The 22,869-nt window shown below is 43.6% G+C and overlaps 1 protein-coding gene and 1 long non-coding RNA gene across 2 annotated transcripts in view; both read left to right on the top strand.

Moving 5' to 3' along the window:
• The window catches only part of LOC142589965 (uncharacterized), a 181,873-nt gene that overhangs the window by 134,907 nt on the left and 24,097 nt on the right, over positions 1-22,869 (top strand). The gene's annotated exons all lie outside the window — the stretch shown is intronic.
• On the top strand, positions 1,795-22,660 carry LOC142590745 (uncharacterized). Its single transcript, XM_075703172.1, has 5 exons — positions 1,795-2,418; positions 8,676-8,739; positions 10,579-11,214; positions 17,210-17,273; positions 17,378-22,660. Exons 1-5 carry the CDS (start codon positions 1,925-1,927, stop codon positions 17,860-17,862), a joined length of 1,743 nt encoding a protein of 580 aa, XP_075559287.1. The 5' UTR covers positions 1,795-1,924; the 3' UTR covers positions 17,863-22,660.

Raw genomic sequence — 22,869 nt, 5'->3', positions numbered from 1 at the left:
GCTTTTCCGCGCTTGACTTGTTCTGCTCCGTGCGTCTGGCGCCCGTCGCTGCCCGCCTGCTTCTCGCTAGGCCTACTCTCGGGATTGTTCCCGTATACAGATTTCTTGAATCTATCTTGAGCCCGCAAAACCCAGGCCCATTCTCCCGCCTCGAACTCTTCGGGCGTTATAGTCTCCCCCTCAACGGAGTACTCCATTGTCTTCAGCCTCACAGAGGCCCACAACCACAAGTCACCGTCCCGGAGCCCGGTGCCGTCGGCGGCGGCTCGGCCTAATGATGAGGCCTAACTGTGCCGCGCGGTGGTTGAGCACGAAAAGCGTGGAAAAACCCCTAAAAAGGGGGCAAACTTGCCGAAATTAGGTGTCCGCAGGGAGAGGGCAACTTCTTGTGGACAACCCCACAAAAAGCAAGTCCACAGCACAGGGAGTTCCACCGAAAAACGGTCTCAAAGCGGGAGCCCATGCGAAGCACGTCCGCAATCTTCGACTTCGTCGTCTTCTCCTGCGCTGACATATAGCCACTCTTCCGGGCAAAGTTCTTTACTACCTACACTTTTGTTATCCTGAGTAGCCCCACAGTTTTTCCCACCTGTGTGTGGAAGATCTCTTCTATCCTCCTGCACTGTCGGTCATTTTCCTCCTCTACATGGGTCACCATTTAGCGTTTAGGAGTTAGTGAATAGTGCACATGGCACTGGCAAAGTATAACTTGGGTCACGATAAACCATGCTTAATGGCCCAGCACCATTCTCTGACAACAGCAAAGCAGAGTCACTGGCTGAAGATACAACGTGGACAAGTTGTTTATCCTCAAATGGATGCAGTTATGGTAAACATCTAAGGGTTGTATGCAGTTATTTCCATACGTTATATGCACATTATTTTTTCCTTCTGGGCTGTTCTGAAAGAGAATGTAGCTTATAAGTGTTTGTGGGTTATACGGGGAAAATATGTTATTTCCTAGCCAGCTCCTTGCAATCTCAACTTATGAAAACATTGCCAAAGCTCAATGTGTGATCAAGTGCAAACCCGCTGATGAAGTCTCATACGAGACAAATTTTTTGTGCCAGAGAATCGCAACAACTTTTGCAAGTGCCAAATTAGGCCTCCAGGCCTCAAGTGCTCATTGAGGATAAAAGAGCAAGCTTGGTCCTAGCATTTTTAGTCTTCTCTAAGAGTCGTAGGAATCCATGACAGCAGTTAAACACTCCACATTCTCTCATTTGTGATCTTTAGCCTTCTGAAAAAAAAATACTTTTTGTAAGCGGGCTTCACAAACGGCCACATGAAGCATTCAAGTGCAAAAGTATTCAGTAAATTAAAAAGGGCAATTAGAAGTTTTTTGTTTCATCCTACTTAAAATCGGCCAGAAGATCTAAATAAAAGCCAGCTTAGTATTAAATTTAGCATTTGTGTTCTTTTTTCGCATTTCACAATAACTCTTAAGTGCTTTTGTTTTATTTGTGCAGCGTCGAGGCCCTGTATTTCTCCATCCACTGCCAAACGTGACAACTCAAGGCAAGGATGCCTCCACCGATGTCACCTGTGTGACTATGAGGTCGATGAACTATTTCTTCTGGAAGCACATGCCAGCGTCCATACTGCCGAGAAGCCGTTTGAGTGCCCTTCATGTTCTCAGAGCTTCTCAGTCAAATCCAACTTAAAAGTTCACCTGCGCACCCACACAGGCAAGAAGCCACATCAATGCCCTTCATGTTCTCGGAGCTTCTCACACAAGTGTTATCTGAATAGGCACCTGCGCTCCCACACTGGTGAGAAGCCATATCACTGCCCTTCATGTTCTCGGAGCTTCTCACACAAGGTTAGCCTGAATGCCCATGTGATCACCCACACCGGCGAGAAGCCATATCAGTGCACTTCATGCTCTCGGGGCTTTTTTCACAAAAACCGCTTAATTGATCACATGCGCAGCCACACAGGCGAGAAGCCATATCAGTGTCCTTCATGCTCTCAGAGCTTCTTACGAAAGAACACCCTTAATCAGCACCTGCGCATCCACACAGGCGAGAAGCCATTTAAGTGCCCTTCATGCTCTCGAAGCTTCTCACTCAAGGTCCACCTGAAAGCCCACCTGCGCACCCACACAGGCGAGAAGCCATATCAGTGCTCTGTATGCTCTCGGAGCTTCTCAAGCGGGTGGTACATGAAAGCCCATATGCGCAGCCACACAGATGAGAAGCCATATCATTGCCCATCATGCTCTCAGACATTCTTGGTAAAGGGCCACCTGGAAGCCCACCTGCTCAGCCACACAGACGAGAAGCCATATCAGTGCCCTTCATGCTCTCAGAGGTTCAAACTGAAGTCCAGCCTCCAAAAACACATGAAGCGGGAAGCCATTTCAATGCCCACTCAGCCTTCAGAGATTCTCGTTGCAGAATGCCCTGAAGACACACCGTGAATTCATACAGGTGACTGGCCATATAGTTGCACCGTCTGCTCCATGTCTTGATCACATGAACATACTTAAAAGAGCACAGCACCATGATACTGTAGGGTAGGTCAACAATCTCGTTGGACTAGAGTCTGAATTAAAAATCTACATATGTGCAGCATGTTACGTAGTGTTCTACAGCATCAGGTAGCACAAGTGTCTCCACGTGCTCCTAAGGGGAAGCTTTCGCTCGGGCCCCACTCGGATTACGCTTATTTAAACGCATGTAAAGCACAGTAATGCTTTTCTCAGATAACCAGTGGGCCGATTGTAAGGAAATACCTTAGGTCTTTGAGATAAGATTGAATTCTGGCGATTTCTGGAAGCAGATTTTTGGTTGAAGGCCTGAATTTTATAACAGGAACTTACAAAGATTGTTCAGCTTGAAAAAAAATTGAAGCAAGATGTTTATAAATTTGTAGCTCTGCACCTGGAATAGGTATCGTAGTTCTGAAAGTTGTATATGATAATAATCCAAAGTGTACAAATTTGTTGTATCAATTTATATCTTTCGTGAACTTGTTACATTGTTTTCGGGCACTTTGCAAATGTCATCATCATCAGCCTATTTTATGTACACTGCGGGTTGACGGCCTCTACCTGCGATCTGCAATTACCCCATTCCTGCGCCAACCGATTCCAAATAGCGCTCGTGAATTTCCTAATTTCATCACTCCAGCTAGTCTTTCACCGTATTTGACTGCGTTTCCCTTCTCTTGGTACCCATTCTGTAACCCTAATGGTCCAACGGTTATCTAACACATTGCATGACCTGCCTAGCTCCGTTTTTTTCTCATAATGTGAATTAGAATATCGACTATCCCCATTTGCTCTCTGTTCCAAACCGCTCTCTTTCTGTCGCTTAGTGTGATGCCTAGCATACTTCGTTCCATCGCTCTTTGCGCAGTCCTCAACAAATTCTCAAGCTTCTTTGTCAATCTCCAAGTCTCTGCCTCATATGTCAGCACCACTAAAATGCACCGATTGTGCGCCATCTTTTTCAGTGATAATGGTAAGCTCCCAGTGAGGAGCTGACAATGCTTTCCGTATGCAATCCAACCCATTCTTATTATTCTATGAATTTCCTTCTCATGGTCAGGGTTCCCTGCGATTAGTTGACCTAGGTAAATGTACTCCTTCACGGAATCTAGAGGCTGACTTGCGATCCTGAACTCTTGTTCCCTTGCCAATCTATTCATTATCATCTTTGTCTTCTGCTTATTAATCTTCAACGCCACTTTTACATTCTCTCTGTTAAGGTTCTCAATAATTTGTTGTAACTCGTCTGCTATGTTGCTGAATAGAACAACGTCATCGACAAACCGAAGGTTGCTGAGATATTCGGCTTCGATCCTTAATCCTAAGCCTTCCCAGTTTAAGAGCTTGAATGCTTTTTCCAAGCACGCAGTGGAGAGATTGTTTCCCTTTCTGACCCCTTTCTTTATAGGTACAGGCGCCCAAATCTTTAACTGGCGTGCGCCAGCGGTGACTTTTCTGTGCGTCAGCGCCATATGACGGGGCGAGGCTGGAAACAGCCTAGCAGACGATGGGCCTAGCTGAGTGCGCTTTGTCGGCATGCGCTTTGCCTCACACTGTTTCTAGCCTCGCCCCGTCATACGGCGCTGACGCATGGAAAAGTCACCGCTCGCGCACGCCAGTTAAAGATTTGGGCGCCTGTACCTTCCTACTTGTGTAGAATTAATGTAGCTATGGAATCTCTCAAGATATTTTCCAAGGTATTTACGGAAGCGGTCTATACTCCTTGATTACGTAATGCCGCTATGACTGCTGGTATCTCTACTGAATCAAATGGCTTTTCGTAATCTATGATAGCAATGCAGAGAGGCTTATTTTACTCTGCAGATTTCTTGATTACCCGAATAATGACATGGGGGTGATCCATTGTAGAGTACCCCTTCCTGAAGCCAGCCTGTTCCTTTGATTGACTAAAGCCCAGTGTTGCCCTTACTCTACTGGAGATTATTTTGGTGAACATTTTATGTAATACTGGTAGTAAGCTAATGTGCGTATAATTTTTGAATTCTTTAACGTCTCTCCTTTTGTGGATTAGTATGATGTTTGCATTCCTCCATTTTTCTACTACCCTTGCGGTCGATAGACACGTAAATACGTAGAGCTGCCAGTTTTCCAAGCATTACGTCTCCTCCATCTTTGATTAAATTGACTATTGTTCCATCTTCTTCTGCCGCGCTTCCTCGTTTCATGTCTTGCAAGGCTCTTCTTTCTTCATTGCTAGTTATAGGAGAAGTTTCTGAATCCTGTTCTTTACCGTTTCAGTGGAGGTATCTTGTCTCCTCTGGGTACTGTACATGTCCGTATAGAATTCCTTCGCTGCTTTTACTATACCTTTGAGATTGCAGATGATATTACCCTGCTTATATTTTAGTGCATACATCTTGGTTTGTCCTATGCCAAGTGTCTTTCTCTCTGATTTCAGGCTGCATTCATTTTTTACGGCTTTTTCAGTCTTTCTCACATTACAGTTTCGAATACCACTTGTTTTCGCCTTTTTGATCAGTTTTGACAGTTCTGCAAAGTTTTTCTTATCTCTTGAGTTGGACACTTTTATTCTTTTTCAGTTCTTTATTAGGTTCTTTGTTACTTCACAACGCTTGCCTACTGATTGCCTTGATGCCTTGCCTCCCATTTCAATTGCTGCCTCTGTAACCAGCCTAGTTATGATTTCATTCATTACCTCTATGTCATCTTCATCTTTATTCTAAGGCTGCATATTGTACCAGCCTGACTTTGTCTGCTTTTACCCTTACTGCCTCTAGGTTGACCTGTTTCTTCTTGACCAATTTTACTCTTTCTCTCTCCAAAAGGAGTGAATCCTAGCCCTTACTAGCCTATGATCACTGCACTTTACCCTGCCTTTCACTTCTACATCCTTTACTATGCTGCGATCAGCAGAAAGTATGAAGTCAATTTCACTTCTTGTTTCACCATTAGGGCTGTTGCTACGCTTGCTGAAAATGGTGTTCATTATTCGAAGCTTTCTGCGAATTCCAGCAGGATATCCCCTCTAGCGTTCCAGGAATCTATGCCGTAGTTGCCAATTGCTTGTTCACCAGCCTGCTTTTCCCCCACTTTTGCATTGAAGTCACCCATTACTACAGTATATAGAGTTTGCACTTTTCTCATCGCTAATTGAACATCTTCATAAAACTGATCTAATTCCTCATTATCGTGACTTTATGTTGGCGTGTAGGCTTGTACTACCTTTAATCTATGCTCGTTAAGTTTGACTACGACCGCTGCTACCCACATTATCATTGAAAAGGAAAGTATACAATCATTGCATTTAACCAGTGCTGACATATGGGGCAGAGACCTGGAGACTGACAAAGAAGCTTGAAAACAAGTTACGGACCGTACAAAGTGCGATGGAACGAAGAATGCTAGGCATAACTTTTAAGAGATAGAAAGAGAGTGGTTTGGATCAGAGAGCAAATGGGTTTAGATGATATTCTAATAGACATGGAGAGAAAAAAAATGGTGCTGGGCAGGTCATATAATGCGTACATCAGATAACCGTTGGACCATTAGTGTGACAGAATGGGTACCAAGAGAAAGGAAGCGCAGTAGAGGATGGCAGAAGACTAGGTGGTGCGACGAAATTAGGAAATTTGCTGGTGCTAGTTGGAATGTGTAGGTGCAGGACAGGGGTAATTGCAGATCACAGGAAGAGGCCTTCGTCCTGCTGTGGCCATATATAGGCTGGTGATGATGATGATGACTGGTACCCTCTCATTGCTGTAGAATTCGTCAATGTTGCCTGCTATGTCTTTGTGGATTAGTAATCCAACCTTCTATTGTTTCTATGACCTCTATAGCAGAGGGCATCATCGTTATTAATCAGTGTATAAGCCTCGCCAGTTTTCCTAATGTCTCTAAAGCCGAGGATATCCCAAAGAATGTCTGATAGTTCCTCAAAGAGTCCTGCTATGCTAGCCTCACTCGACAGAGCTCGGCTGTTAAACGTTGACAGGGTGCCATAAATTAGTGACGTAATTGAAAGCCTTGTTTAATACATCAATTTTGTCTGCTTTTGATGTCCTATTCGATCCGTTTTACAGACCTTTGATATCATTTTGATTGCTGAGTTGTAAACTTGATTGTTTCTTTTTCTGAAGATTTGTGATCTTCAACAATTTTTATTATGAGATTGGTGGCCTAAGTAAAAAATTCACTGCCAACAGCCATTAGATTGTATTTCTTTTAACTGCAACAAACCTCATCAAGTTTGGTGCAGTAGTTGTCAAGAAAAACGATCTCTCCTTTCAGAGAGTTTGTTTCAGAGACCATTTTCGCTCTCTGAAGAGCCTTTTGTATGCGAGTGATTTCCTCATTCATTCCTTCTGCTCCATTTGCGCTTTTAATAAACAGAGCTTCTTAATGTGCGATCGAACTACAAGTACTTGCCAATGTTATGAACACCAGCACGTGTACATCTTATCACGCATATTTCGATAATACCTGTTCATCTTTTGAAAACTATTTGAAACGTATTCTACATTTGTTTCACTTCGGGCGCTATTCCACTTTTATTGTATTCAATCTGAGAAATTAGTCCTATATTGGGCAACAACGTACCTACACATAATAAAACCTGTGAGGCTTTCTTTTTCTTTTTGCAAGTTCCACTCTTAAGAATTACCTCTACATACACTCAGCCATTTCAGTGACACGGCTGCCTTAAGACTGTGGCACGTTGGACAGGAAACTGCGAAAACATGTAGCTGTTATTGCACAAATAATTGAACAATTTGCATAATATGAATCGCAGGAATACAGACTTGATAAACAAAATCCTACTTTCTTATAGCTACGGCCACAATTGTCGTCTGCCTCCCACTATTGCCGATGTATAATCGCTTTTGTGCTCACCTATCACTGTTTTCGGCATGCTTCCATTGAACTACATGCTTACCGCAGATTGAAAAATTGTGATAAATGATGTTCGACGGCTTTTTCCACGTCACCACTTCATGATTAGACACTCTGACCGGTAAGCTTTCCATTGCAGTAAAAATAAAATGGGTACAATGAACATTGATTGTCAGTTCCTTTAAAGTCAGACCACACACGTTGGGACACTTGGGCGCCATTCTGGAGCAGCTCATTTCCTTGTGCCTTGCAGTGCGCTTGTGGTTGGTACGCTGGTCCGGTGCAGCTTTTATCTTTTGTTCAGTGCTGTTGCTCTTCTTTGTTGAATTTGCCATTGTGAATGGGGCGCATGTGGGCTCTCAGCTTGGCCTTTCTTCTCTCACGGTACAAACGTTTAAACTGGTTCTTATGCTTGTTGCTGTTGTTGGCCCTTGGTTTTGCGCATCGATCATGAAAAAAATTTTTCCTTCTTCGTGGGACTTGCTGTTGTAGATAATGCGCGGTGCGTGACCTGTTTAAAATTTGATTGGCACTCTATGTAGTGTTTACATGTGCTGTTTCTTGCCTTGCATTTCATACTGTTACCCTGTTTATCTCGGATTTTTGTGGCTATGAATCGAAGACTTGCTTGAGCAACTGCTCGCCATAATGCAAAGGGCACATGTTCAGTAACCAAAAATTAAACAATGAAAGCGAATATTAAGTAATGTGACCCGACCACTGATAGTTTTACTCAGGCTCAATTTCACTCTAAAGTTTGGCTTTCTTGAAGTTCAAGAAATTTTCCTAGATTTATGCCAGCTAGATTGCTAAGCTGCTATTTAGTATTGCGTTTTATGGTGCTATGCAAGATACTATGTTTGTACAACGTTCTTCACATCTTTTGTGTGCAAATATGATCGGTGTAGGTTTGTAGACCCATACCACTTGTGACCACACAGAGAGACAGAAGCCTGACATGCTCAATTCCAAGCGAACAAGTACCACTTTTACTCTTAAGGCCAGTACATATACAGTCTACCAACATCCAGAGCCACGAACTTTTGGCTCACAAAACAGTGGCATCCTCTAAATCTCCCCTCTTAAAGACCAGAGGAGAGAGGTGAGGCCAGGAAACAATTAAAGTGGAGGTGATCTGGGGAAACAACACACTGGCCACTACATGTCCACACTACTCGATCACTGTCCACAGTGGACTGTCCCTAGGCAGTTCCTTTACCTGCTGTGCTGGAAGACGGTTGCTCTTGGACTGCAACAAGATGTGGTGGCTTTCGTATACTTGGTGAAGTTGTCTGTGGTTCTCTTGCAGGAACAAAGGGGATCTGATGGTGCCAGTTACGCTGCAGGACACCTCCTCACTGTGCTTCAACCATGTAGCATCACGGCCTTTGGGCCAAGCTCAACACTAGCGTGTGCTTGGTCGGGTCGCACCTACACCCTCGGACCTGTTAGTAGTGGAGGCCGATTTACGGCTCGGTGGCACATATTGAAGTCACTAATCTGCTTCTACTTGTACTCTGTACTTTTTGCGTTCGCCCTTCCTGTGGACCCTGCTACATGCGCAACTTCACATTTTGGCCACTAAGAAACCGACATTTTATAGGTGCGCTTTGTTTACAAGTAATTAAGGAAGGATGTGGCACTAGTTGTACTGATGATGCACATGATGATGTTGTTGGCCACATCTCCCTTTGTTTAGCGAAAGAAAATGACTATTTTGGAACTAAGGCTTCATTTGCACTCCACGTAGCATCGTGGCTTTCAGCGCTTTCTTGAACTACACCTTCGTATTCGGGTTTGGAGTCCTGTAGGCTGTGGCATCGTTGCTGCTCTTGATGTGGGGCTGTGGGAGCGGGGATGCTCTCTGTTGCTACAAAGCTCTTGACCATGTTCGTTTGCCACGATGTAGGAACTGGGTATACGGTTTTCTGTGACCACACCTGTTCGGCTGTTGCACAGAGTCAGGGTGCAGACTCTCCAGGTCTCTTGCACCTCAGTTGTAGTATGTCTTTTTGCACTGGTATATCTCCTTAAGTCTTGCAGTCACTTGCTGGGGTGGCACTGTCTCAAGCTCTAGAAGCTTAGTGTGCATAGGCAGCTACATCCTTGTCCTTCCCATGAGACGCCTGACTGGAGACTACAGGAGTTTGTCTCTTGGCATGTTTCTCTACTCCAATATGGCACTGTGGAACTCTCTGGAACTCTGAGGCACATTTTATTATGACTAGGCAGCTTCGACAGAGAAAAAAAATACAATAATGGGAGACGGAAGTAGGCAGGGGTGTACGCTCGGTGTAGGCACAGGTCTCGCTCTGCCATTCAGTTTAAACGGTGGTAGTGTGGGCTCAATGTAGTGTGAATATTGTCGGGTAGCTCCATGTGCTGATCCAACTTGTGTCTCTTAAACGGTGGTTCATTGTTGCTCATAAGTTTACGGGGAACGCCATGCGTTACTTACCGCTTACCTCTTGGCATTACTTAATGACAGCTTCTGCCGTTATGTGCTTCAAGTGCCGAAGCTCAAGAAAGCTCAAGATATAACAGGTAAAAGTCAACGATGCTTCCATACTCCTCTCCCACTCGGTAGAAAAAGGTGATGCCAACTGTCTGCCAGGGGAGTTCGATAATGTCATGGCTCTTAAGACAACTATGGTATGGTACAAAGAACTTTATTTAGGTCCTGAGGAATCATTCTGGGACTAATGCGAGCCGCTCCCACGTCGGTACAGAGAGTCCAAGCCCCTCTGCCATGACACGGGCCCTCTGGACAGGCCTGAATTGGCCCGCCAGCTCTTCACTGCGTAGCATCCGCTGCCACCACTGTTCACCTTGAGAACCATCACCGGCCAACGCCGAGCAGCGCCAAAGCATGTGTTCCATCAGTGTAGACATTTGGGCTTGTTGGTGTAACATTTTGCTGTTTTTTCCTGTAGCACAATTAGCACAAAGACTTAGAAGAGAAAGCATACACATACAGGTGCTAACTTCCAACAAGCATTTATTTGTGGGACGGTTGCCACTTTTATACCCTCACTTTCTTCTCCCGCTTTTTTTATACGTCCATATCTACTAACAACGTATCAGAGCAAATGATAGTAAGACTCACTTGCAGACTAGGCATAAACTACTATGTTTAACACATGTTTAACACAGGTGGGCCCGGCGACTGTACCTTGGTGCAGTTCGCTAACCGCTTTGCTCTCGCCATGCAGATGGTCGTCTATCTCATCTCCAACCTGCTGCTTCCTGTTCTGGCATGCACATCCTCGGATGTCTCGTTAGTGCAGGCTTCCCCTTGTCATGAATACGGGGCGGCCACGTGCCATCCTTTGCCTGGTTTCAACATATCACCATTTGGATCTGCCTCACCGTTTGAATACGACCTACCGGTTCTGCAGCCATCTTGGAAAGAATCATCGCCATCTACAGCCCTACCAGCTATAAAGCAACAACCACCGTCGACGCAGCTATGTGGGCCCGGTGACTGTACCTTGGTGCAGTTCCCTAACCGCTTTGCCCTCACCATGCAGATGGTCGTCTATCTCATCTCCAACCTGCTGCTTCCTGTTCTGGCATGGGCATTGTCGGATGCCTCGTCAGTGCAGGCTTCCCCTTGTCACGGAGACGGGGCGGCCACCTGTCATGCTTTGCCTGGTTTCAACACATCACCATTTCGATCTGCCTCTCCGTTTGAATACGACCTACCGGTTCTGCAGCCATCTTGGAAAGAATCATCGCCATCGACAGCCCTACCAGCTATAAAGCAACCACCACCGTCGATACAGCTCTGTGGGCCCGGTGACTATACCTTGGTGCAGTTCGCTAACCGCTTTGCTCTCGCCATGCAGGTTAGTCAAACATATGCACTTCTTGCAAAAAAATCAAGCAATTATCTTCTGGTACAGCTCCCAAGCCCACGGTGCTGTGTCGTGATTGCCATTGAATGCATTTATGTCATCCGTCTGCTACTAATCATATCTGGTGATGTCGAGACTAACCCTGGTGCTGCCAACCTAGACACTGTACTGGCAGAATTGCAGAAACTAACCGCAGGCCAAACAACACTTGTGCAGGAGCTAAATTTAAGGGCCTGAAACTGCAGCTGACCACCACAGACAAAACAATCAGCGACCTGAATAAGCGCATGACCGACTTAGAGGCCCATTATCAGGCTCTCATGCCTCTACACCAAGACATAGAAATACTGCAGACATCAACTGAAACAACACGCCTGGTCACAGCGTTAGAAGCCCGTTTCGACGCCGCCGAAAACCGCAATAACCTGGTCTTCTACAGAATTACTGACCCCACTACAACTGAAACTTTTACTAAGTCTGAAGAATTAATAATTCAGATCTGCCGTAGTAATCATTTACAAGCCGACATCAACCCCACAGATATAGAACGGGCGCATCGCTTAGGAAAACACACCAAAGATCGAAATCGTCCAATAATAGTAAAATTTGCACATTGGAAAACGAAAGACGCCCTTCTGTTAGAAGGCCGAATGCTGAAAGGAACTAATTATAATGTAGGTGAAGATTTCTCCCGCCTGACTCGGAATGCACGGAAGGCTCTTTTGCATTTCGCCAAAATCACTTGTATACTCTCTACGCTATAAAACCTTGTACATTAGTCCTAAACGATATGTTTTTGACGAATCATCTATCTCTGTAAACGAAATTGTGCAGCAATCTTCTCGTCCTCTACAAAAAAAGAATCAACCAGAACTTGCACCTAGAAATGATCTTTCGTTTTCCGCAGTCTTTAATAACGCACGCAGTTATCTTCCGAAGCGCGAGCTTGTATCTAACACCATATCATCAACAGGCAGCAACTTGCTCATTCTAACAGAAACTTGGATATACGCAATGACGTCACTGATACCGAAGTTTTGGCCGAGCTACCCGAATTCCAAGTTTATCGAACTGACCGCTTAAGCACAATGGGCGGCGGTGTTCTTGTAGCAATCCAGCGGCAATTTTTGTGTTCAGCTATTAACATCGCATCAAAACTCGAAATACCATGGCTATTATATTGCGCATCACTGCTTACAGTGCTGCTGGGGGTTTGCTACAGGCCTCCCCATGCCACTCCTGAATTCTGTGGGGAGTTCAATAACAATTTAATACAACTTACGACAACCTACCCTAATGCCTCCATCCTACTTTTCGGGGACTTTTAATTTCCCAAACGTAGACTGGAGCAACTTAATAGTAGGTCCCCCAGAGACAAGGAATTTTATCGACATTTGTTTGAACTTTAATCTGACACAATTAGTTTCAGCGCCAACGCGCGTCACACCAGAATCCGCAACCATGCTGGACCTAATTCCGACTCATAATCCCAGTACCCTCTCATCAATTACACACCTCCGAGGAATTAGTGACCATAATGTCATTCATGCTACTTTCTCTTTTCCTCTAACACCAAATAAGACACATAAGAAAACTATAAGGCTTTAGGAAAAGGGTGACTATGACGCAATTAACCGCGAACTTGAGACCTTCTTCCCCACGTTTGAAGCCGCGTATCGCAATCAGTCAATATTTGATAACTGGTCGATGTTTACGGATAAGTTCACAGATTTGGCTAACAAATATATTCCTAAAGTTCACATTCGCCCCAGTAATCAAAAACCATGGTTTCCTAACGCCTTAAAAAAACTAGAAAATAAACGCCTTTACCGAGCGGCTAAAGATAACGGGAATTCGCATTGATGGGAAATCTACTACAAAGCTGAAAACGAATATCTCATTGCTATCCGCAGCGCAAAGCGTTCCTTTTATGGCACCAAACTCCCAAATTTGCTGCGCACTAACCCAAGGCAATTTTGGCAAGTAATAAATCCTCATCCTGTTCGCACTATTACGCTCACCAATGACTCACAGGAGACGATTACCTATACTTAATGCGCTGACGCTTTTAATTCCGCATTTGCAACGGTATTCACGAAAGAAATCGAAGCAAACATTTCTTCACGTTTGTACAATATTGAAGGTCACACGCCGTGCATCATATTTTGTGCTGACAGAATTTCATCCATAATCCAGAAGACTAAGCTATCATCTTCATTTGGCATTGATGAAATTAACTCTAAACTTCTAAGAAACACAAGACACATGGCTGCATCATACTTGTCCTTACTGTTCTCACAGTCACTTTCTTCAGGAAACATGCCGGGTGATTGGAAAGTAGGAAAGGTCGTTCCAGTGTACAAACAGGTAATAGGAATTCTCCATTAAATTATCGACCCATCTCACTAACAAGCGTGCCGGGCAAAATCATGGAACATGTCATCTACTCTCAAATCATTGCCTTCTTGTACAGTAATCACTTTTTTCACCCTTCACAACATGGTTTTCGCAAAGGTTTCTCTTGTGAAACTCAATTAGCTCTTTTCGTTCATGACTTGCATACTAACCTTGACATCAATGTACAAACTGACGCAGTCTTTTTAGATTTTGCGAAGGCATTTGATAAAGTATCCCACCGACATTTGCTAATAAAACTTCAACTGTTGAACTTGGACCCTAAAATTCTAATCTGGATAAAGGAATTTTTGTCTAATCGCACACAAATGGTTTTAGTCAACAGTAACCTATCAAGTCCCCTCCCAGTAACCTATGGGGTGCCCCAAGGATCTGTTCTTGGTCCCCTGTTATTTTTAATATATATTAATGATTTACCTCAGTGTGTCTCCTGTAATATACGCATGTTTGCAGACGACTGCGTCATCTACCGCGCTATCAATAACTCCTCTGACCATACGGCTCTCCAAAACGATCTTCATAGTGTTTTAGAATGGTGCAGCAATTCACTGATGACCCTTAACGCCAACAAATGTAAATTCGTGTCCTTCTCCCGCCGTCGCAACCCTTCCTTCTTCCCATATACAATTAATAACACACCATTAGAATCAGTACAATCATATAAATATCTAGGTGTAACCCTATCTCGCGATTTGTCTTGGCACGCACATGTCACTAGCATTATCTCCGCAGCTAACAAAACCTTAGGTTTTCTAAAACAATCTATGGCAGGTCCCATCAGATTTTAGCATATAAGTCACTTGTCAGGCCGAAACTAGAATACGCGTCAGCCATCTGGAACCCGCATCAAGCATGTCTCACCGACGCATTAGAATCAGTTTAATATCGGGCAGGGTGATTCATTCATACCTCATACTCATACGACGTTAGCGTTTCATCTCTGGAATCAGAATCTGGCTTGTCACTGCTTTCATGTCGACGTCGCATTTCCATTCTTTCCCTGTACCACAAGTTTTTCTTGTCTTCCCTTAATCAAGAGCCTTACATCACAGCAGCAGCACGCACATCTCATCGCACCAGCCATCCACTTCAAGTAGCGCGCCCACGTGCACGGACAACCACCTTCGCCGCCTCCTTTTTCTTCCCTACCGCCACAGACTGGAGCGGCCTTCCCACCAACATCGCTACTACCACTTGTCCATCTTCGTTCACAGAATTTGTAACCTACCATCTTGTTAAATAATTATTTCTCACGATGTTTTTGCTATCTTATAAAAACCCACCCCTTATGTAATGCTCCTACGGGGGACTTTTAAAGTAATAAACTGAACTGAACATGCGCAGGAATTTTAACTCCTTCTTTGATAGTGACATGGACGATTGGCTAACGCAGGCATCGTCAAACTCTTCAATGGGAGCACTTTCAATGATGAGATGAGTTAATTTGCATTTGCTTCTCCCAATATTAACTGTATCTCCAAATCGCAGAACGCACCTGCAATTATGATAATGCATTGCGAGGTAGCCATCTGGCGAAGGCTTGTTAACTTTATTGGAGTGTTCCCTAAGCCTATCGTTAATGCATCTGCCGGTTTGTCCTATATAACTCTTTCCACAGGGCAATGTACCCTTTTCTGTGCTGCGTTTTGCATACGTCCTTTTGTTTTTCTATATAGTCTTGATTTTGCACAATAGCTGATAAGCTTGTTTGGAGTTGTGAATACTATGGCAACCTTTCCACGTAGTCCTATCTTCAGGTTGTGCGATAAGCGGTGGCTGTAAAGAATTACGGCGAAACTTTCTTATTAACAGACATTGCGCTGACTGACGGCTAGAAGCCAGCTTATCCTGATTGTGTTGCTCTGAGCAGTGTGTCAGCGATTGACACAATCAAATCTGTGCCTTCCCGTGCCCCGACCACCAGCTCGCGCATTGTGCTTGGCGCGATCTCCGGGAACTGCCGCCGTAACGGCAACGTGGCGGACACGGCTAGCGCACTGGAGCTGATTTCCTGCGCAAGCCGTGCTTTTCCCTCCTGGGGTCGAATCACTGCGCGAGCAAGGGTTAGTGGAACGAGCCCTGATTGGCCTCCCGAGTGGCGGCCCCCGGGTGCCCTCTCCACCCGAGCTCTCCTCCTCTGAGCGCTTCATCGCCGCAGAAGGTGCTCAAAGGCCCGCAGCGAGGTGGTTACGTGGGACCTTTCCTTCCGCGGCCTCTCGTTCTTGCACTTGGTTGACCGCTTCTCGGTTAGCCCTAGCCATGGAGCAAGAAACATTCAGAAGTGAAAACACCATTGTTTGCAGCGACCAGATAAAGTAACAAGCCCACGGAGCAACGATCATGCTGGTGGCCGAGAAAAAAGAACCGGTATTTTGGTAGCCAAGGCAACCAGTTACATGTGTTGCTTGCGGTTGGCCGCGCGCCTGGCACAAGTTCTGAAGGCACTCACCCGCATTTCTTTGGTGCTGGTTGCCTGGACAGCGATTGGTGCTACGCTTCAACCATTTGCGCACAGAAAAAAATAAAATAAAATGCAGTCCTTTCGATCACCGTTCAATTCTTTTATCTGTAGCTTCCGGTTGTACACAGCGCTATTATTTGACATCCACGCAATGACTTTGATTGAATTGGTGTAGCCACTGCTGTCACTCGTCGAATCCAACTGTTTAAGTTATGTTTTGTCATACCTGTCAGACCTCAATAACTCTGGAACTAAAAGACATCTTCATGAAACTTTGCATTTCCTCATAATTCGGTGGTGTGAACCTACCCTGAAAGTTTAATTCGGATACCTTAATAAATAAAAAAAGTTCGGTCTCCAGGGTAGCCTCCCATCTTAATGGCCCAGCTCCAGTCTCTGAAAACAGTAAAGCTAAGTCACTGGCTGAAGCTACATGGACAAGTCGTTTATCCCCAAATAGATGCTGTTATTGTAAACATGTGAGGGTTGTATGCAGTTATTTCCATGCATTATACGCACACATTATTTTGTTCCTTCTGGGCTATTCTGAAAGAGGATGCGGGTGTTTGTGGGTTATATGGGGAAAAATACGTTATTTCCTAGCCAGCTCCTTGCAATCTCAACTCACGAAAGCATTGACAAAGTTCAGTATGTGATCAAGAGGAAAGCCACTGATGAAGTCTCGTATGAGAGAAATTTTTTGTGTAAGCGAATCGCAACCAGTTTTGCAAGTGCCAAATATGGCCTGCGGGCCTCAAGTGCTAATTGAGGTTAAAAGAGCAAGCTTGGTCATAGCATTTATAGTGTTCTCTAAGAATCCTAGGAATAAAAGAGAGTAGTTAAACAGTCCAAATCCTCTCATTTGTGATTTTTTAGCTTTCTGAAAAAAATGTTTTTATAAGCGGACTCCGCAAACGGCGCCATGAAGCATTCAAATGCACAAGGATTGAGTAAATTAATAAGGGCCACTAGAAGTTGTTTGTTTCATCCTACTTAATATCACCCTGAAGATCTCCTAAATAAAAAAGGCAGCTTGATATTAAATTTAGCACCTGTGTTTTTTTTCACATTTCATAATAACTCTTAAGTGCTTTTGTTTTATTCGTGCAGCGTCAGGGCCTTGTGTTTCTCCATCCACTGCCAAACGTCACAACTCAAGGCAAGGATGTCACCTGTGTGACTATGAGGCTAATGAACTATTTCTTCTGGAAGCACATGCCAGCGTCCATACCGCCAAGAAGCGGTTTGAGTGCCCTTCGTGCCCTCGGAGCTTCTGAGTCAAATACAACTTAAAAGTTCACCTGCGCACCCACACAGGCGAGAAACCATATCGATGCCCTTCATGTGCTCGGAGCTTCACACACAAGTGTTCTCTGGATTACCACCTGCACACTCACACTGGAGAGAAGCCGTATCACTGCACTTCATGTTCTCAGAGCTTCTCACGCAAGGGTAGGCTGCGTACCCATGTGATCACCACCCACACCAGCGAGAAGCCATATCAGTGCGCTTCATGCTCTCGTGGCTTTGTATACAGATACCGCTTTATTGATCACCTGCGAAGCCACACAGGCGAGAAGCCATATCAGTGTCCTTCATGCTCTCAGAGCTTCTCACGCAAGGGTCACCTGAAAGGCCACCTGCGCACCCACACAGGCGAGAAGCCATATCAGTGCCCTTCTTGCTCTCAGAGCTTCTCAGAAAGCAGTAACCTTAGGAAACACGAGGCGAGAAGCCATTTCAGTGCCCACTCTGCCGTCTGAGATACTCGTTGAAGAATGCCCTGAATATACACAATCACGTTCATACAGGTGATCCGCCATATAGTTGCACCGTCTGCTCCAGGTCCTCATCACTTGAAGAGACTTATGAGAGCACTACACCATGATACTGTAGGGTAGGTCAACGATCATGTTGAAGAAGAGTCTGAATCAAAATTTACAAATGTACAGCATGTTGCGTAGTGTTCTACTGCATCAGGTAGCACAAGTGTCTCCACATGCTCCTAAGAGGAAGCTTTAGCTCGGTCCCCACTCCCATGCCGCCTATTCAAACGCTTAATGCTTTAAAACACAGCAATGCTTTTCTGAGATAACCAGTGGACAGTTTATAACAAAATTTGTTACATATGAGAGAAAAAATTGAATTTTGGTGACTGTTGGAAGCAGATTTTTGGTTGAAGGCCTGAATGTTACAACAGGCATTTACAAAAATTGTTATGCTTGAAAAAAATTGAAGATGTTTATAAACTTGTAGCTCTGCACCTTGAATAGGTATCGGAGTCCTGTAAGCTGTATATGATAATAATCCAAAGCGTACAAATTTGTTGTATCAATTTATATCTTTCGTGAACTTGTTACATTGTTTTCGGAGACTTTGCAAATGTCATCATCATCAGCCTATTTTATGTCCACTGCGGGTTCAAGACCTCTCCCTGCAATCTGCAATTTCCTCCGAATCAATCTGAATTTCCTAATTTCATCGCTCCACCTAGTCTTCTGCCGTCCTTCACTGCGTTTCCCTTCTCTTGGTACCCATATTGTAACTCGAATGGTCCAACGGTTATCTAACACACTGCATGACCTCCTAGCTCCATTTTTTTCTCTTAATGTGAATTAGAATATCAACTATCCCCATTTGCTCTCTGATACAAACTGCTCTCTTTCTGTCTCTTAATGTGATGCCTAGCATACTTCGTTCCATCGCTCTTTGTGCGGTCCTCAATTTGGTCTCGAGCTTCTTTGTCAATCTCCAAGTCTCTGCCCCATATGTCAGCATCAGTAAGATGCACTGATTGTACACCTGCCTTTTCCATGTTAATGGTAAGCTTCCAGTCAGGAGCTGACAATGCTTCCCGTATGCGATCCAACCCATTTTTATTATTCTATGAATTTTCTCCTCATGATCAGGGTTCCCCATGATTAGTTGACCTAAGTAAACATACTTCTTCACGGACTCTAGAGGCTGACTCGCGATCCTGAACTCTTGTTCCCTTGCCAATTTATTCATCATTATCTTTGTCTTCTGCTTATTAATCTTCAACCCCACTTTTACATTCTCTCTCTTAAGGTCCTCAATCATTTGTTGTAACTCGTCTGCTATGTTGCTGAATAGAACAATGTCATCAGCAAACCGAAGGTTGCTGAGATATTGGGTATCGATCCTTACTCCTAAGCCTTCCCAGTTTAATAGCTTGAATGGCTCTTCCAGGCACGCAGTGGAGAGATTGTTTCCCTTTCTGACCCCTTTCTTTATAGGTACCTTCCTACTTGTGTAGAATTAATGTAGCTATGGAATCTCTCGATATTTTCCAAGGTATTTACGGAAGTGGTCTATACTCCTTGATTACGTCATGCCGCTATGACTGCTGGTATCTCTACTGAATCAAATGCCTTTTCGTAATCTATGATAGCAATACAGAGAGGCTTATTGTATTCGGCGGATTTCTCGGTTGCCCGAATAATGACGTGGATGTGATCCATTGTAGAGCACCCCTTCCTGAAGCCAGCCTGTTTCCTTGGTTGACTAAAGTCCAGTGTTGCCCTTATTCTATTGGGGATTATTTTGGTGAATATTTTATATGATAAAAAATAAGGGAGTAAGCTACATAGGCCTATTTTTCAATTCTTTCACGTCTCCCTTTTTGAGGATTGCTATAATGTTTGCATTCCTCCAGTTTCCTGGAACCCTTGCAGTCGGTAGACACCTTGTAAATACGTAGAGCTGCCAGTTTTCCAAGCATTATGTCTCCTCCATCTTTGATTAAATTGACTGTTGTTCCATCTTCTTCTGCCGCGCTTCCTCGTTTCATGTCTTGCGAGGCTCTTCTGACCTCATCGCTAGTTATAGGAGGAGTTTCTGAATCCTGTCCATTACTGTTTGAGTGGAGGTATTCTTTTTCCCCTGGGTACTTTACAGGTCCGTACAGAATTATTTCGCTGCTTTTACTATACCTTTCAGATTGCTGATGATATTAACCTGGTTATCTTTTAGTGCATACATCTTGGTTTGTCCTATGCCAAGTATCTTCATCACGGATTTCAAGCTGCGTTCATTTTTTATGGCTTCCTTAGTCTCTCACGTTATAGTTTGGAATATCACTTATTTTGGCCTTTTTGATCAGTTTTGACAGTTCCGCGAATTCTATCTCTTGAGTTAGACACTTTCATTCTTTGTCGTTTCTTTATTAGGTCCTTTGTTATTTCGGAGAGCTTGCCTACTGGTTGCCTTGGTGCCTTGCCTCCCATTTCAATTGCTGGTTCTGTAGCCAGTCTAGTTATGGTTTCATTCATTACCTCTATGTCATCTTCATCTCTCTGTTCTGAGGTTGCATATTTGTTTGCAAGTACCAGCCTGAATTCGTCTGCTTTTACCCTTACTACCTCTAGGTTGACCTGTTTCTTCTTGACCAATTTTACTCTTTCTTTCTTCAAATTAAGTGAATCCTAGTCCATACTAGGCTATGATCACTGCACTTTACCTTGCCTATTACTTCTACATCCCGCACTGTGCTGGGATCGGCAGAAAGTGTGAAATCAATTTCATTTTTATCACCATTAGGGCTTTTTGAGGTCCACGTTCTTTTATTACGCTTCCTGAAAAAGGTGTTCATTATTCGAAGCTTATTCCTTTCTGCCAATTCTACCGGTATCTCTCCTCAAGCGTTCCTAGAATCGACACCGTAGTTTCTAGTTGCTTGTTCACCAGCCTGCTTTTTCCCCCTGTTGCATTGAAGTCGCCCATTACTACAGTATGCTGAGTGCACGTTTCTCATTGCTGATTCAACATCTTTATAAAACCGGTCTACTTCCTCAACATCGTGATTGGATGTGGGAGGATAGGCTTGTGCTATCATTAGTCTATACCTCTTATTAAGTTTGATTACGACTGCTGCTAGCCTCTCATTAATGCTGAAGAATTCATCAATGTTGCCCGGCATGTCCTTATGGATTAGGAATCGCACCCCGTATTGGTTCTTTTCTGGGAGATCTCTATAGCAGAAGACATGGCCGTTATTCATCAATGTATCAGCCTCACCAGTGTTTCTAATCTGTCTTAGGCCGATGATGTCCTAAAGAATGTCTGATAGTTCCTCAAACAGCCCAGGAGCTGAAGCTTCCTTTTAAAGGGTGCCTGAAACACTTTTCTTGAAGTCGGCAATATCAGCAATTTGGTTTGTCATGTTGTGGGTTTTCATTATTCGAAAATTAATCGATGTTCGTTCCTATCTCAAAAATTACTGTTTGCATGCCCCTACAAACTATGTATGTCATTGTATGTAATATTATTATTACGTTACAGATGTATGAATGATCTGCTTTTTAAGCTGTTTTTTGTTCAGTATTCTCATTGGTAATATGACAGTTTTCTGTTTGACCAATTCATGTATTTCTTGGCTCTAAGTTCTGGTTTACATGGTTCATCCTGCATTATTTAGAACTTATTCTATTCACATCTTTTTTTTTGCCAATGGGTACTTTTTTAGTGGAATTGCTTGTTCACTAAATTAAAGCTTTCGACGGCATGTTTCATCACAGCATCAAATAAATGCCAGTGTTTGTGAGTATTCATAGTCTCTTGTTGGCATTTTTATATTTGAATGATAGCATGCAATAAGAGATGTTAGCATTTTATTGTATCTGGAGCTGGAAGAGAAGTTTAGTGACGACATTCGGAAGTTCATTATTAGCATTAAAAGAAGCTGTTATAAGTAACATAAATGAGCAATTTTTTTTAGTCTAATGTCAAGTCCACCATGCCTTATTCATTCCTATACTTAATTTCAACTAATGTACCGGCATTTCTATAAGCACTAGTATGACATATATTTGTACAAATGTTTGTATAAACATTACATTTTGAGTTTGGCTTATAGACCTGCACTGTGCAATACATTTGTGTGCAGAAGGCAAGAAATTGGGCCAGTCTCTCATTAGAAATTTCCTCACCGACAAAATTGTGCAAAGGACATGCTTTTAAGATAATAAATACAAGGATTCACTGTTTTGATTAAGGGCATGCAAATATTTGATACGTTAAAGCGGGCGCTTTGTCAATAAAACCATTTTCCAATAGCCTTCGAACACTTAAAACATTACGTGTACAGAAATAAACCTCAAATTGAAGCAAAAGCATGATAAATGCCACCCCCGTAGGCATAGTCTAGGCATAACACATGAGAGCGTGCGTAGTAGAGGCTGGATACACTTCTCGGGCAGCTAGACTTTCCTGGCTATACAGAGACCATTTTCACTCTCTGAAGAGCCTTTTGTATGTGAGTGATTTCCTGATTCATTCCTTCTGCTCCATTTGTGCTTTTAATAAACAGTGCTTCATAATGTGCAATGAAACTAAAAGAACTTGCTAATGTTATGAACACCAGGACGTGCACATTGTTTCACGCATATTTTGGTAATAGCTGTTCATTTCTTAAAACTATTTTAAACGTATTCTACATTGGTTTCACTTCTGGCACTATTAGAATTTTATTCCATTTAATCTGAACATTATTTCTATATTGCGCGACAATGTACCTGCATGTAATAAACAAGCGTGTCAGGCTTTCTTTTCTTTGCAAGTTCTTCTCCTAAGGATTACCTCCACATCCATTCAGCCATTTCAGTGACGCACATGCCTTCAGACTTTGGCACGTTGGACAGGAAACTACGAAAAAACGTAGATATTGCACAAATAATTTAACAATTCGGAAAAGATGAATCGCAGGAATATCGACTTAATAAACAAAATCGTACTTTCTTACAGCTACGGCC

The sequence above is a fragment of the Dermacentor variabilis genome, chromosome 8 (genome assembly GCF_050947875.1).
Source record: "Dermacentor variabilis isolate Ectoservices chromosome 8, ASM5094787v1, whole genome shotgun sequence".
NCBI lineage: Eukaryota > Metazoa > Arthropoda > Arachnida > Ixodida > Ixodidae > Dermacentor > Dermacentor variabilis.
The sequence above is the reverse complement of the archived record's forward strand: the minus strand, read 5'-3'. Positions and strand labels throughout refer to the sequence as shown.

Excerpts from the sequence above, each read along its gene's own strand:
- LOC142590745 (XM_075703172.1), top strand. The coding sequence starts at position 1,925 with ATGCGCAGCCACACAGGCGAGAAGCCATATCAGTGTCCTTCATGCTCT. Across the intron at positions 2,419-8,675 it reads GAATGCCCTGAAGACACACC|GAACAAAGGGGATCTGATGG; the intron begins GTGAATTCATAC and ends GTTCTCTTGCAG. Across the intron at positions 17,274-17,377 it reads TCAAGGCAAGGATGTCACCT|TCAAATACAACTTAAAAGTT; the intron begins GTGTGACTATGA and ends GGAGCTTCTGAG.